The sequence below is a fragment of the Curcuma longa genome, chromosome 1, assembly GCF_044706935.1.
Source record: "Curcuma longa cultivar G26 ecotype Majalengka, Jawa Barat chromosome 1, ITB_CL_G26_1.1, whole genome shotgun sequence".
NCBI lineage: Eukaryota > Viridiplantae > Streptophyta > Magnoliopsida > Zingiberales > Zingiberaceae > Curcuma > Curcuma longa.
The window spans coordinates 13,942,909-13,959,891 of record NC_133861.1 but is presented as its reverse complement, the minus strand read 5'-3'; the positions used below and the strand labels follow the sequence as shown (position 1 = coordinate 13,959,891).

Here is a 16,983-nt window from a genome sequence, read left to right as displayed (position 1 = left end):
CCTTCCTAACTGCTTGCTTAGACATTTACTTTCCAACTCCCTTTGTGTTACCTCACATCGTAGTGAATTGGGATGACTCTCGAAATCAACGATCTTATCTTGTTTCGCTTTATTCATGTGTTTTATAGTCTTCATTAGACTTAGATGCGTATCAACTAATCAAAATGCTATAGCTGATCTGCCACTTTATTATTCCAATAACAATCTAGAATGGTCAAACAACATCCTCATCAGAGCCAGTGGCTGCTCTGAGTGCCATTTACATCAGATCTCAAAACCCTATTAAAAAGGTGGAAGAAGAAAATTTTAAAAATGCTGTAAAATGTAAAGTGAAAATGATCATCGAGTATGATAAGATAGTATATATATCATGCTACTCTGGTTTCTGCCTATCCCACTAAAGCCATGACGGAAATCCCCAAGATGCTGCCCATCCACAGGAAGCTATTGGGGGCAAACCTACCTGTCGAGAACCATTAGAAGAATGTCCGATTGTTAACAGAAAAAAACATATATTTGATTGTGTTAATTTACAATAAAAAGTGGTTAACTATGAGCGAGATACGGAAGTATAGTCTTACGTCCCCCAGAAGAATTCCCACCACTATCTGAAAGACTTGGCGGTGATGACGACGAAGAATTGTTCAGGGTAATACCAAGATCGGAACAATCAGCTCCCAGAGAACCTAAATCGGGTTTAAAGCTTCAAAATAGTCCTTTGCAAATATTTATAGAAATAATATTCTTACAGTCTCTGTAGCAAGGCAAATTTGTGCTGTTGAGAAGATTGCTGTAGCCCTCATAGCATTCACAATGATACCCGACCGTCGAGTTTTGCACACAGTGGCCTCCTCCACAGTAGGCAACAGCACAAACTTTTGGAAATAAAGGCGATACAAGTTATATATCCTCAGCCTCAGCTCAGGTATAGCACTAGACTTTCCTCGTTTTTAAGGATCATGAAACTTACTGTCCGATATGTTGGGACTACGTGGTGGTTCAGGAGGTGCTGCCGGAGTCCCGGAGTCATTGAAGCATTTATAATTTACGCTACCTACATAAAAGTTCCAGAGTTAAATCTGGACACTTATTCGATGTTTTCTTGTGAACTATAGCGTTTAAAAGATAGACAAACAATACTAGCTAGTGTTAAGGAAATGATTTGATGAATACCAATTCCATGACAAGGATGAGAGGAAGACGACTCACAGTTAGGGACGACGCAAGGGAGGAATCTGAAGCTATCTCCCCAACTGAACTGGCGCCACCCCCTCTCGCAATTGCACACGTACCCGAAGAGCATGTCTGATGACTGCTCGCAGGTTCCCCTTCCGCACTGCACGCTCCCGTTGCACATATTACCTGTTATTCAACCACAAAACCATCTCAAATTACTTTATTCCTAACACACTACACAAAAGGGGGCCAAGCAAATCAAATGATCCAAGAGAGGAGGTACCGAAGAGAGGCTGAAGGAGAGGAGCGAGCGGGTTGCCTGCATCTGCTCTGTGCGAAGTGGCGAGGAACTGGAGAGCAAGCAAAGTTAGCACCACCACTTCAGCCCGAGCCATCTGCCTTCTCTCTCTGCTGCAGGAGAGACAGGAACGACAAGCAAAGGGGAGAAGAAGAAGAGTTTTTAAAGCGCGGAGGTCGCGATGCGAAATTGGCACTTGTCGAGAGTCAAGAGTCGAGACTCGAGAAATTTGTGAATAAGTATGTGGAAATAAAGCGACGCCACCGTTCACTGGGCCACGGCTTTGAATCTTCACGGCTGGACTTCATTATTCATTAAGGTGGCTGTTGGGGGTTAAATGCCGTAATCGTTTGGCATTCTTCTTCTCCGTACCAGAGCACAGCAAGTCAATGAAATGATCCACTGGTGGAAATCTGCCAGATGCAAGAAGCACACAATGGAAAATTAAGTGACTTAGATTTGTGGAGTCATTCATTCTAATTTAATGCTCAAACATGCTCTTATATGGTAAGCATTTGACTGATTTATTTTATTTTATTTTGTTTCTAGAAGATCACCAGAAAATCTCGATGGTCACAACTCAGAATTTCCGTCATATATCTCATAAAAAATCCCAGGAGAGAAAGCGATTACGCACTAACTTCACAAAATCATTTTTTGGGGGGAAAGAAACAAAAAAAAATCTCGTTCGGTTGATTGCTTTGTCACTCCAAAGAGATGCCACATTAACTTGCAGACCCATCGATTATTTAACTCTTTAATTTAAAATATAATCTTATAATTTTTTAAAAAGGAGGAAAATATGAATTCAGTTTTCTTAAAACAATACTTTAAAAAATATATAATAATTTTTAAACATATTTTTGACATTAAAATTGACCCTGTCCGAAAGCAATTGAAAGAGAGAAAAAAAACTTGTTAAAGTCGCTTTTTCTCATTTACTTCTTCTCCTTAATCCTTTTGACAAAACGATGCCTTACAGGACTAACAAAAGCGATGCGATGCGATGCGACGCGATGCCCTCTAATTTTTCAAGCATTACAAAGTAAAAGAAGCAGCGTAATCCACACGCTTCCATTCCATGTTTAACTACGTTCTCTTTTGCTAGCTCGTCTCCACCAAAATAACTTCTTCCCAGTCGACAGAAAGCTAATTAACTTTGTTTTTTTTCCCCTTAAATTTTCAAGTCGAGGGTTATATTTGATAGAGATACATGCGAGAATTATGAAATGAATGAAATTAAAAACGTTATTTTGTAAAATGATTCTCTGGCCTTAAATCAATTCCTTTAAACATTGAGATGAAAACATAAAGCGAGAGTTGTATTCTATCCACGTTGAATGGGCCTGCCAGACTCTAAGCGGCCCAACTAGTAGATTCGGCCCGACATTAACACCAGGTCGTTAACTCGCTAATGATTGGATGAAAATCCAGGGTTAGGATCCATGTCCAATTAATTTCATCCAAATATTATGATAAATAATCTTTGCTGACCAACCAGATTAATGTGTTCCACTCGATCGAACTTGTGAAATTGGCATTCCGGTTTGCACAGATAACAATATCGATTTCAGCGAGAGAAGATTTAGAATGCAACATGAAATCCAACGAATTAATCAAGATCGCATCTTAATTTCACATGTATACGAACATCTTCTTCAGCAAAACCAAACAACGCCTCTCAATTATAGTGCTAGGAAAGCGGCGGCAAAGCAGCGACGTGGATCCTGCAGCAGGGGCACTGCGACCGAGCTGCCAGCCATGGCAGCAGGCACTCCGTGTGATACTTGTGCGCGCACGGCAGCCATGTCACCCTCTGCTGCGTTTGCACCTCCTCCAGGCACACCGCGCACATCTCCACCCTCGACCTGCTGCTCGCCTGCGCATCCGAAGCACGCCCAAACGCCGCCGACCTTCCGGCTGCTCCCTCGAATCCCAAGCTCCTCCGAACTCCTCCCAGGGACGCGGCGCCGCAAGCGGTGGAGGAAGAAGAAGAAGAAGAAGAAGTAGGTGGGCGGTGGGAGCCATGCATGCTCTGAAGCTTCTCCTCGAGGCGGAGGCGCGCGGCGAGGGCCGACTCGCCCATCGCCGTCGAGGGCGACGGCCGGTGCGAAAGGGGGAGCCGCGCCGAGGGCGAAGGCTCCAGCGGTAGCGCCCAGCCGTAGAGGCGGTTATGCATCCTGCGCTTCCGAGCCAACTCCACTCCCGGCAACATCATATTCGGAATTCTCTCTGGTTTCTGCTGTTCCTATCAGAAACCGCCCTCTTCTCCTCCCCTATTTTAACACAACACTCCGGCGATGAACAAGGAATCGAAACTAGGCATAGCTATTACAATAATTACATCAGAGCCATCCTGTGATTACGATAACTAAAAGGCAGAGGTGGCATTTTTGCAATTAAATAGAATCCGAAGAGTAATATTGTCAATCAAAGCGGAATTGAATTCAACGTCCAGGAAACCGGAACGAAGTTTCGCCCGTTACCATCCACCCGCTCCGACCGAAACAACGTGGAAGCCTGCGCCGTCTAAAGGTAGAACGCTATGAGGCTACGGATGCTTGATCCGCAACAGCAAACTTATTATTATCCAATAGTATATTGGCACGCTAACAAATTCAAGTATGCAATCGCACCACGCTATTGCGCGTCGGACTTTAATAAGAAAATAACGGTAAACGCTGATAATCCGAAACAGCTGCATAATTATAGTAAAGACATGGTGGATCCAATGGGCCAATGGATCGGATTCCCGAATAAAACATGGCCATGATTAAATATTTTGGAATTAAAAGATAGAGATAATTTCATTTTTTTTATTGCGACAGTTTACTTGATTGATTCGATCAACCAATTCAGTACCTAAAACAATTTTTTTTACCCGTCTTAAATAATGCAAACGACGCGATTAAGTTTTCACAGACAAACTCCAATTAGTAAAACCACCAAAGGAGTGATTTAAAAGTTTAAGTATTGGTAAAGCGTAAAGGGCCTGAGCAAAGCTATAAAAAAAAGAGAGAATTTTTTCTAAGTAAATTTGATGAGTTTATTTATGTTCCGTTGATAATAAAAAATATAAAATAAATACATTTACTGGTTGTTAATTTAACTATATTAGTCGTGCTCAGTAAAGCGCAGCATTTTCTTTGTTAATTAAACTTCAGTTGCTGCCATATAAGAATTTTGGAAGAGACTGGTAGATTTGACACAATTCCACAAGAAACACGAGAAAATAAGGCATAGAGCAATGCAAGCTTGACTCTGTTGCACGGATTTGCATCTCTTATCAGACAGGAATTTGCAATACACCATTCATTCAATGCATTTATGTCGAGCTTGACTCTAAGCAATACAATATTCAATTTGATTTTTTTTCAATAAAATGGCCCAACGCATAATTAAAAATTGGTGCAAGTTATACTGGCTGTGATTATTCATTTTATTTACGCTTAATAGAATGAAATTACGATTGCTTAAATATTATATTCTATCTATTAACGCAAAGCCTGTTAAATCCGAAGCCAATTGAGAAGTAAAACATCTTAGAATATACAGGTATTGTTTAACTAAGCAAGTTGACAGCACCAAATTGATTGAGCATTTGAAAATTTAGGCTTGAGGGAAAAAGGGTACAGAAATGAAAATGGATTCAGTCTCAGCTCCAAGTAGAAACACCTATGTTATTTATGTGGTTAAGGATCTCACTGGTCGTTCTTTGTCTTGGGCCTCATGCACCCGCAGAAAGGACTCTTCTTCGTTTGTCGATTGCCACCCCTTCTGCCGTATATATAATCCCTCAGGAGTGTTCGGGCTCTTCTGTCCACAGCTTGAGTGTGCCTGGCCATGTGCTCTTCCTCAAGTTTCAGTAGCACATATTGGATTTTATGTAGTTCCAGCTCTAATCTTCCAACCTTCTCTGATTGCTTCCTTGCTTCTTCTGAAATTTTTTTCCTTACTGTCCTGCTGCTTTCTTCAGATTCTGTGCCAACGTCATCAGAGGAATGCTCTAAAGCCTTGCTTCTTAACTTTTTGTTTGTATCAAACAACTCCAATAAAGATTCTTCAGCGTTCTTTAACTGTGTTTTAATTGTATCAAAACTGAAGCTAGCAGGAAGTTTCCCCGTTTGGGAGCTTTCTAGTTTCCTCTTCAAATCAATCACATTTGTTTTAAGATCTGACAACCTCTGAACATCAGATTTTAGCCTTTCTAGGACTCGCTTGTTCCAGTCTTTTTGACATGCAGGAACTCTATTGGGTACCTCTAGCTTATCAATACTCAATTCCTTCTCAACCATCAGTTCTGAAGAAGGGTATTCACTCTTTTCTTCCTCCACTGGCTCTATGTCATTTTCCATGGCAGTTGTTGATGCTTTCAGTTTCTGGTTGCTGTAATTGCTTTCGGCAGTTTCCCATAATTGATCATCAATCTCCTTATTGCTAATCCTGCTTATACCGAAAGAATCAATTGCCACATAAGGCAAAGAACTTGAATCCTTATCAAGCTGAATATCCTTCATCCTCTCCCTGGTCTTCCCTTTTGAGATTTCAGCATCATTTACTCCATCAAACTGTCTAATAAAATTCTGATGTGATTGAACCTCCTGCTGCCGTAGTTCTTTTATCTTTACCCTTTCAGTTCCTTCAGTCGCTTCAAAGTTTTCCTGCTCTACATCACTTTGGATATCTTTGATCACATTTCGAAGAAATTCTACCTTAGTAATCAACTTCTCCAACATTTGAACACTTTTAACTTTTATGCCTGTTTGATATTGGCTGGGTTGATTTCCCTGTAGATATAAATCAGAAAGCAAGGACATATCCTGTATAAAGATTTGTTGAGTGTTGCAAATAAATATATCAAACACAGTTAACAAATATGTTTAGTTAACGTGAGTAACTAGAAGAAAAAAATTCTATAGAAGAATATTTAGGATGAAAAGTCACCGACTAGACAATAATACTCCACGACAAGCATGTGGAGCTATATTAGAAACAAAAACAAAAAAGTGAGCACCAGAAAAGTAATTAAACTTTGCATGTTTGTCTAATTGAGAAAAAAAATGGATTTGAGTATGTAAATTGCTAATTCTAACTTCTAATAGCTGCCAGCACAATGTAACAATTTCCTACAGAATAGGTTGATTCAGTTTTGTCGCTTAATAATGCATTAACAAATGTGAAACAATATTAATCTAGGCCAGACACAGCCAAACAAACAATTCATTTCTCAATTTCAGTCAGAATTGTGCCTGTCTATCTAAAATTATAGAATCAAATATAAAAATTGCACTTTTCAAGTAAGTAGGATTTTGAATTCGACTCCACTTAAAGGTGCATTTCCAATATAAAGCATAACAATAGGATACATACTCTAGTCAAATAATTGTTTTTTTTTCATTTAATTTTACATATCTTCAGTACAGAAACTAGAAATCACAAATAGGGGGCAGAGTCAGAGGTCAAACTTAAAGCATTGAGTTCAACCTAGTGGACACATGCTAACAGCTAGACTATACAATAGCAAAAACAATATTGCTACATCCAAAGTTAAGAATCTACCAAAATCTAAAACCATCTTAGTATTTATGTACTTTTCAATTCCTCTAAGCTCACAGAATTAAACTTACTTGCAATCTACTTTTGAGGTTCATGAACTATATATAGTGGATCATGCCTGTCAGATTCATTTTATTTAACAAACAGAAGATTACCTCATTGTGATGTTGTACTGTTGATCTAACCTTTGTCACTTCAATAATCTGATCTCCCAAAGAGGCGATACTATTCCACAATGATGTAACCAAAGCTTCATAAACACCCAAATCAACCTCCAACCCATGACTTCGTCCTTCAAGATAATCGACCTTTTTCTTCAGAGTATCAATGTACTCCTTAATTAACTTTATTTCAATCATTAATGTCTCTTTTTGCAGGATTGTGCTGAGTTCTTCTTCTATCATCAGCTCATGGAATTTTTCTTCATATAAAACTGCAGTTACTGTGGAGAGATGGATCTCAGTTAACAACGCTTCCATTTCTACTTGACAGAGATCATTTTCCTGGATTTGTATTTGGAGTTCTGAAAGTAAGTCTTCCTTCCTACTCAAAAGGATGTCAATTTCTGTGTGCTTTTGATCTATTTCCACTTGCAGAATCTCATTTGCTTTATAAACACATTTCATCTCCTGATTCCTGTCAGCAACCACTTGAGATAAATTTGAAATCTTTTGCTCCAACTGTTCCTTGACCATCTTACCAGTTTCATTATCCAGCCGAAGCTCCTGAAGAATGCCACCTAATTTGAAGTTCTCCAGTTGGATTGACTCAGTTTTCGGAATTGTTTCTGACAGCTGTAACTGTGTTTTTAGTAATTTATTCTCTATGCTCTGTCTCTCAAAATTTAGTTCTTTACAAAAGCATGCAGTTGTAATCAAATCAAATTCAGAGAGTAGCATATGACTTCTATAATCTTCTTCCAGACAGGCAAGTGATTTAATAAGATGGGCGTTTTGTTCCTTAAGGGCCCTAATCACCCCCTTCTTTTTGTAAACCTTAGCCATGAGGCCATTTTTAACATGATGAAGAGAATCAATATCAGATGTGAAACATTTCAGATCAGACACTTTCTCTGCACAAAGGCTATTAAAGAATAAACAAAGATGATCCAATTTAGCTGCCTCAGAAAGCACTTCGATATTTTCCTTTTCCAACATATCACACTTTTGTCTTAAAATACAAAGATTTTCCATTAGAATCTTATTCTCGTCCGTCAAACTTAGTATTTCACATTTAGATGTCATGAGAGACTCTTGCAGCTCAGCCAAACATCTAGAGAGAACCTCAATCTCAATCTTTATTTCTACCTCCTTATGGCTGCTTGCTTCAATGTCCTTTGTTAGATTTATATTTAATTCTAGAAGTTCTTGCTCTTTGTTTTCCAATGCTAACAATTCTGTGGTCTTTATGGCAAGCTCCCTTTCTAGAGAACACTTCTCCAATTTCAAAGTGTTCAGATCCAGCATTGCATGCTTCAAAAGAATGACGAGAACTGATATCTCCAGATGCAATAGTTGATTATTATGCTCAGCTCCTGAAACAAATGCCAAGATATTTTCAACTACCATATCCAGGAGAGCTTCATCCTGAACTTCATCCAGACAATCAAAGCTCTTGTCAATAATTAGAGTGCTCTGCAATAAATTAATTGCCTTGCATAACCTCTTATTTTGCGCTTTCAGTGACATTCTTTTTTCAACCTGAATGAGATTATCCTTCTCAAGATCAGAAACAAGACCCTCAGTACGTCGGCATGCCTGTATGTTTTCCTGAAGTTCTATAGAGAGAGAAAGGTTCCTTGCATGTACATCACACAAACTTCTTTGCAACACAAAATTTTCTACTGAAGCACCAATTAAACGACCATGTGCTGCTTCATGTTCCACCATTACAAATTTATTTTCCTGTTGCAAAAGAAAAATCTGGTCCTCTAATGCAGCCATCTGACTCTTGCATGATTGGATAAGTGTTCCATATTCTTCTTTTTCTAGTTCCAAACAATCTTGCAGATCCTTGAACTGATTTGTTATCAGATCTCTTTCTTCTGCGGCTTTCAAGAACTTGTTTTCTAACACTACATAACTACTATCCAGGTTCTTCAGATTTGCAGTGATGCTACCAACCTGACATGCGAACATGGAAAAGGCTAAGATGTAGGAATGTATAACAGAAACAACGCGAAATATCACAGAATAAATTCAAGAATTTTGCTTTAAAAGACAGGTACCTGAGAGACGAGAGCATTCCTTTCGCCGAGAAGAGCAGAGTTCTGATTGCGGAGTGATTGACAGGATTCTTCAAAGTCTTTCAACTTTGACTTCAGAAAATCAATTTCAGTTCTTACATCAGATAGGGAGCTCTCTAAAATGGAATTCTTGTCTGAAAGCGTCTCTGCATTCTGTGTGACAACCTCTAACTGATATAGGATACACTTCCTATCAGAGAGAAGATCTGAGTTCTGAGCACTGTGCAATTGGCAAGAGTCTTCCATTTCTTTCAATTTCAATGTCAAAGAGCCCACTTCACTTTTTGCATCAGATAGGTTGATCTCCAAGAACGAATTATGGCCTGAAAGGTTCTCCATATTGTTAGCAAGAACCTCTAACTGAGAAAGAAGATTCTCTCTCTCAGCATGAAAATAAGCATTCTTCTCTCTCAAAGATTTACCAGACTCCTCAGAGTCTTTCAGCTTTGACCTCAAACACTCAATTTCAGCGTTTAAATCAGATAACAAATTCTCCAAGAAGGAATATTTTTCTGAAACCTTATCCATATCCTGAGCAAGAATCTCTATGCGAGAAACAAGAGTGTTCCTTTCAGAAAGAAGATCAGCATTCTGATCACTCACTGTCTGGAAGGACTCTTCAGAATCTTTCAACTTTGACCTCAAGAATCCAACCTCAGTGCTTACATTGGAAAGGGAGTTCTCCAAGAAGGAATTCTTTTCAGAGAGGTCATTGACAGAAATAGTAAGATTTTCCACTTGAGGCAGAAGACTGTCCCTTTCAGCAAGAAGGTAAGATTTCTGATCACTTAAAGATTTGCATGACCTCTCAGAGTCCTTCAACTTGATCATTGAACACTCAAACCTAGTACTCACATCAGAAAAAGAATTCTCCAGCAAAGAATTTTTCTTGGAAAGCTCTTCCACATTTTGAGTAAGAACTTCAACCTCAGAGATGAGAGTGTTTCTTTGAGCAAAAAGATCAGAGTTCTGATGCCTAAGTGACTGACAGGACTCTTCAAAATTACTCAACTTAGATCTCAAACATTCAACTTCAGTAGTTACAGATACAAGTGAGTTCTCCAACAATGAATGCTTTTGTGAAAGATTTTCCACATTCTGTGAGAGAACCCCTGCCTGAGAGACAAGAGCACTCCTTTCCATAAGAAGATCAGAATTCTGATCCCTTACAGACTGATAGGATTCCTCATATTCCTTCAATTTTGACTCTAAACACCCAATTTGATTGCTTAAATTAGATAAGGAGTTCTCCAAGTATGAATTTTTATGAGAAAGCTTCTCCATGTCCTGAGTAAGAATTTCTACCTCAGCGAGAAGAATGTTTTTTTCAGCCAAAACAGTAGAGTTTTGATCACTCAATGACTGGCAGGTTTCTTCCAAATCTTTCAATTTAGGACTTATAAGCCCCATTTCAGTGCTCATAGCAGTTAGTGAGTTCTCCAAGAAAGAATTTTTTTGAGAGAGCTTCTCCACACTCTGAGAAAGGACCTCTGTCTGGGAGACTAAAGCATTTCTTTCATTAAGAAGATCAAAATTCTGATCTGTCAAAGACTGACAGGAATTTTCAGAGTCATTTAACTTTGACCTCAAACTCACAACTTCACTGCTTACATCAGATAGAGAGATCTTCAGAAAGGAACTTTCTTCAGAAAGCTGGTGCACATTATGCAAAAGAATCTGAATCTCAGAAAGAAGAGTTCTTTTTTCAGCCAGAAGACTAGAGTTCTGATCACTGAGAAACTGGAAGAAGTCTTTGAAATCTTTTAACTTGGAACTCAAACAGCTGACTTCAATGCTCAAAGAAATTAGTGAATTCTCAAAGAAAGAATTTTCCTGCGAAAGCTTCTCCACATTCTGAGTAAGGTCCTCTGCCTGGGAGATAAGAGCATTCCTTTCACCAAGAAGAAGAGAATTGTGATCACTTAAAAATTGACAGGACTCCTCGGAATCCTTTAATTTTGACCTCAAACACACTACCTCACTACTCATATTAGATAGGGAGTTTTTCAAGGAGGAATTGCTCTCTGAAAGCTTGCCCGCATCCTGAGTAAGAACCTCTAGCTCAGAAAGAAGACTATTCGTTTTAGAAAGAAGACAAGAGTTTTGATCACCAACAGACTGAAGAGATTCTTCCAAGTCTTTCAACTTCAATCTCAAAGAATCAACTTCATTGTTAGCTGAAAATAGAGACTTCTCCAAGGATGAATTTTTTAGTGTAAACAACTCTCTCTGAGTGAGAAGAGTATTCCTTTCAGCAAGAAGTCTGGAGTTCTGATGACTGAGAGATTCATAAGATTCTTCACTGTCCTTCAATTTTTTCCTCAAATCACAAACTTCACTGCTTACATCAGATAAGGAGCTGTCCAAAGCAGCATTCTTGCCCAAGAGATTCTCCACATCTTTAGTAAGAATCTTGACCTGAGAAAGAAGAGTATCTCTTTCATCAAGAAGGCCAGAGTTTTTTTCCTGAAGAGATTGATTGCAGTCTTCCTTGTCTTTCAATTTTGACATCAAACTCAAAACATCACTGGTGATAGCTGATAATGATTTCTCCAAACACAAATTTTTCTCTGAAAGTTCCTCCACAAAATGAGTTAGGGTCTCTATCTGTGCAAGAAGACTCTTCCTTTCAAGAAGAAGATCAGATTTCTCTTCATTAAGCAACAAAAAAGATTCATCAAAGTCTTTCAACTTTATTCTTAAACTATCTACTTCAGAGTTTAAAACAGAAAGAGAGTTCTCCAGTAAGAGATTTTTCTCAGAAAGGGCACTTATAGTCTGGGTGAGATCATCTGCCCGAGACATTAGTGCTTTTTTCTCAGCCACATAAGTGGAAATTTCACCATTTAGAGCCTTGTGCAAATTCTCTAGTGCTGAAAATTTTCCTCTCAAGTCTTCTAACTCAAGATTTGCATCTGAAAGTGACCTTTCTAGGAGGCAATTCTCATCTAGAAGATTGTCCATAACTTTCAGCTTGTCAACAAAAATATTTTTTTCAGTTTCATGTTTATCCAAGATTTCCTTCAGTTCAGAATTCTCATTACGCAAATGCTTTAGTGTTGCTTCAAGATCTTGCTGTTTCCCTTCCAAAACAATTTTGTCTCCTTTAACATGGAAAAGCTCTTGATTAAGAAGTTCCATTTTCCCTAAATGGATCTGAATTTCATTTTCAAGACCCATATTCTTCTCTTCGTACAAAATTAATTTTTTTTCAAGCTCCATGTTTAACAGTTCCATGTCCCTCAACTTTTTTGTCTCTTTTTCAATTTCTTGACTCAAATGAGCTACCTCTTCCTCAGATTGAGCATGCATCTTTTCTTTAAAGACGAGAGCCATCTCAATCTGAGCACATTTTTGATGTTTTTCTTCAATGGCAATAAGGAGTTTCTCCAATTCATCTTGCTTCTGGTTAAGTTCATGCTCGTGCTTGTTTGCTTCCTCTGTTAACAGCTCTATCTTCAAAAGAAGAGATTCATTAAGTTCTTCAATATTCTGCAACTTCTTAACTTCTCTTGCCCTCTCATCACTGATTTTCTTCAATTCATTTTGTGTTAAAGAAAGTTGAGATTCAAGTACAGTTATTCTCTGAAGAGATAACTCACATTGAACCGTACTTGCATCCTTCTCTCCAATCAATTTAGAGATTGTGCCTTGGAGTCTTTGAAATTCACTCTCTGCTTTATCAGCCCGGACAATTTCTGCCTCTATCTGGTTCCTCAAACTTTGGTTTTCATCTGATAATTGGGAAATGCCTTCTTGATGAGGACCTTTCATCACACAGCTTGCATCCAATTTCTCATGACATTGATTTTGTTCCTTGGACCACTTGAGCATTGTATTTTCAATATTTTCTCCCTCTTCCTCTTGAAATTTTAATCCTTTTCTTACTCTACCTTCAGACATAGATACAGTTCCATCTTGTATGACAAACATTTCATTCAATTGCTTCAAACCTTTTTTGCTCGAAGAAGAATCATTTGGTTCAGAATATGGCCCATTTCTTTTTACGACATGCAACTCTGATGAGAATCCCACTGCATCCTTCTGCAAGTCATCAGGATCAAATAATGCACGAATTGGTGGAGGTGCTTCAGGAGTCTGTGGCTCTGCCTCATTGCTGGAGGAAACATATGATGATTCATCTGATAATAATAATGGGATTTGGTTAGGGAATGCCTCGGTCATTGTTCGATGAGCATGGCGAAGTGCTCCAGTAGCATGATCATATTTCTCAGCTAATGCACGGTATGCTCTATACAGCTCCTCCACCAATTTCATCAGCTCAGGTCGCTTCTTATAATACATTTCTGCTCTCCTTGCAAAAGAATCAGCGTCTTCTTCTAATAGCTTGATTATTGCATTGACTTTCATATCCGCATCTGTTCATGCAAGACCCATTTAGACAGAAAGAACACAATGGCAATCAAGAAAGTATCATATTCTAATTATTACCTATATAAAACCATCAATAAGAAAATTATACAATCATTATGAAAAGACACACCACATCACTAGTATTTGTCAATAATTAAAATTCACATGTTTTCTAATCCACCATATCACTCACCAATGGAGGAATAACAGTAAATGTTAAATCCTATGCAATAAGAGAACTCAATTCAATCCTTAATATAGATAAGTAATAGTAATTTCACCAAAGTGCTCTTTTGTGAGTAAGTTGATAAAAAAATTTGCAACCATACAGGGAGGTTTATAGGATCTGTAAATTTGAAGACCCATGCCCCCATCCCTCCCAACCTCCGTATTTATCTAATTATTCCCTACAATTTCCATGGAAGTGATTCAAGGTATGATCAAAATAAGCTCTGTATTATTAAGTTCTAGAGTTCCTGAAGTAGAAGGTCCGGCTGTAAACCTGAAGAGACCCTTAAATGACAGTGTGCCAACTAATAAAGAATATGTTAGCTAGAGATTTGAGGATAACTGGGTAAGAAAGACCCAAATCTAGGAACATATAAGCAAAAATGCGTAGAACATGTTTATTCATAATCAGCTGCATTAAGATATCTCATTTTTCAATTTATTCTTCGTGATGTCTATTATTGACATCCATCTCTCAACATATCCATCAACCCAAGTAAATAGGGCCATAGAATAGTAGCAAACCAAACACTACCTTGATTCACTAAACCATTTAAAAGGGAAGCAAAGCACAAGGAACAGCACTAGAGAAGAGATAACAGTTACTTTTTTGGGATTCATTACTGAAAATTCAGTTAGGACTAAGAATATCAGAGGTCAATTTGATAAAGGCAAGTTGCACAATATAGCCTCCAATAAGAGTCCACCATTTGCTACATGGAATACATGCTTTGATGAATTATAAAGTTGCTGATGAACTAAAAAGAAAGTAATTACTGAAAATTGAAGTCAGCCTATCCATGGACAACAATTGCTTAACATGACAAGAATGCAATCTAAGCTCTTTCCTAAGTATGGTAGTGGATATAAATGTAATGCCATGGTTAGATTGTGGAATTTGTCGATAGAAGAACAGAGAGTATTTTTCTTTTCCTTACTTTCCATGAGGAAGGGGACTCCTATATTTTACCCATTTACCCTTCCTTTCTATTTTTATATGCACCTCGCCCCCCCCCCCCCCCCCCCCCCCCCCCCCCCCCCCCCCCCCCCCCCCCCCCCCCCTCCCTCTCACTCACTCGTTGGTTTCCAAACAAGCCCTAGTCACACTGCCAAATAATTATAATAAATAAAGAAATGAACAAAAAATCTGGTTTCATTGAATTGGATATCCATATAAAAATGGTACGGTAGATGCAGTTTATTTGTCTAAAGGAGATATTGATGATGAAAACAATACCACGAACCTGAAAGATTCTCCTTAAGCCATTTAGAATTCTTGGGACTAATATGACTGTCCCACCACCATGAATAATATCGCCTTGATTCAGTATGCAGCTTGGTAGCCATGAGGTTAAGTGCAGAAATACAGATATATAATTAGAAATCTCAATTGCTGTCTTTAGTTATATATCTAACCTAGAACAAACTAGGTACCATACTGACGCAGTATGTTCATACAGCATAGTATGTCACACACAAAAATTTCCCTCGGTATCTTATCAAAAGTGGAGAAGCAAATTTGGGCTCCATCCATTTCTCATTCAGACTGTCACCAACATGGCTTGGCTAGATGGACCATCTGCAAGAAAAGATATTGTTTTCTGTTTAAGTTCAATCAATTAGTTAGCATCAAGTAAAACATAGCATATAGATAGGCTTGGCCAATAACAAGAAGAACGAGAGTTAGAACCAGGAACAAAAAAATGTTTGATAACCCTTCCACTGACTTTTCTATCAAGACATTTTCTATACAAAAAAAAAAAAACCTTTTGAATCAACTAAGACTGCAAATTACATTAACCTCGTGTGCAGATCAAGCAAGAATGCAAATGGCTTTGATCGCCGAATTCGAGATGATACAAGAGCCGTTGTTGATTAAAAACAGTTAAAAACTCAACATAGAACGATGTTCATCAAGGGAAAAATCCATGCGACGAAAAAGGAAAGAGTAGTGAATCATCGAAAAAACACCATAATCAAACCTTCAAGAGCACGAGATCTGCGAAATATATATAAAAAATCCTCGTTTTACTTAAAAGCATGATCATATCACTGGACGCCCGAGCTTGGACAAAATATTGAAGCAGGTAATGTCAATACCACCTACCAAAAACTCCAAGGAGAAGACGTCACTCACCTCGCAGATCAAAATAAAGCAACCAAACCATGAAAAAAGGTCGGATTTTGGGGCAGAAAAATCAGTACCGAGGATCAAAATCTGAACACAAAATCACAAACGCCCGCGACGATGACCATCTGCTACTGGCTTTCCCCCATCCACTCTCATTCAACCCATGCTCCCATCCCTTCTCTCTCATCTCTCACTGCCATTTGTATGCTTTTGGCACTACCAAGACAAAAAAACAAAAAACTGCCACAGTGTACACAAGAAAAAACAGAGAACTGGAGCCCAAAGGAACGGAACAGGGAAAAGACACCTCGTCCGCTGTGGCCTTGTGCCGGTGTCGGAACCTTGGCCCTATAACGCCAATGCCAGTGAGGAGGTCGACGGTAGAGCGAGCGCAGCGCTGTTTATGGCGGAGACTGAGAGCAGCGGATGGATCCAACGGGAAGCTGATTAGGAAGCGCTGGTTCGGCCGGGGAGTGATCTTCTTTCCATACTCTGATAGCTCTTAATTTAATGTAATGCTCTTTTTGCTCCTAAGTCCTATCGTGTTGGGCACAATTCAAGAAAACGCCCCACTTTTTTAACAAATTCAAAAAGGCATCCCATATTTTCACAAATGCCCATTTTCTCTTGCCCCATTATATAATTAATTTTTTAAAAATCGAATCACAGTCCGAATATTTTTAAAAAAATACAAAAAACGTCATATCTCACTCTTGCACTTGAATTTTTGTAGTAATTTTTGGTAAACAATTTTGATTCAAATAATTTTTAATAAAATATTATTATAAAAAAAGTACCGATTTATTATTCTCGAATACATTGAGCGTTTTCTTGAATTTTGTCCCTGGGTTTTCTCTGTTCGTGAGGCTGTTCGCCTGCCAGAGATCCGACACGCAACAGGCTTCGTAGCTCGGATGATATGCGGGCCCCGGTGCCGATCCACCCGTTTGGCATATCTGTCATTCTGCTGCACTT

General features: G+C 38.6%; 3 protein-coding genes across 3 annotated transcripts; all 3 read right to left on the bottom strand.

Annotated features, from left to right (window-relative positions):
• Positions 1–156: 156 nt before the first annotated feature.
• LOC141843699 (uncharacterized) lies at positions 157–1,679 on the bottom strand. The gene is made up of 6 exons (XM_074731752.1): positions 1,460–1,679; positions 1,210–1,362; positions 971–1,054; positions 750–875; positions 582–686; positions 157–463 (listed from the first exon to the last, which is right to left on the bottom strand). Exons 1-6 carry the CDS (start codon positions 1,569–1,571, stop codon positions 390–392), a joined length of 654 nt encoding a protein of 217 aa, XP_074587853.1. The 5' UTR covers positions 1,572–1,679; the 3' UTR covers positions 157–389.
• Positions 1,680–3,072: 1,393 nt separating this feature from the next.
• On the bottom strand, positions 3,073–3,804 carry LOC141843116 (uncharacterized). The gene has a single exon (XM_074731151.1). It carries the CDS (start codon positions 3,690–3,692, stop codon positions 3,168–3,170), a length of 525 nt encoding a protein of 174 aa, XP_074587252.1. The 5' UTR covers positions 3,693–3,804; the 3' UTR covers positions 3,073–3,167.
• Positions 3,805–4,983: 1,179 nt separating this feature from the next.
• Positions 4,984–16,169, bottom strand: LOC141836534 (uncharacterized). Its single transcript, XM_074724052.1, has 5 exons — positions 16,083–16,169; positions 15,122–15,456; positions 9,258–13,654; positions 7,186–9,153; positions 4,984–6,261 (listed from the first exon to the last, which is right to left on the bottom strand). The coding sequence occupies exons 2-5, from the start codon at positions 15,222–15,224 to the stop codon at positions 5,176–5,178; spliced, it is 7,554 nt and encodes a 2,517-aa protein (XP_074580153.1). The 5' UTR covers positions 15,225–15,456; positions 16,083–16,169; the 3' UTR covers positions 4,984–5,175.
• Positions 16,170–16,983: the final 814 nt, after the last annotated feature.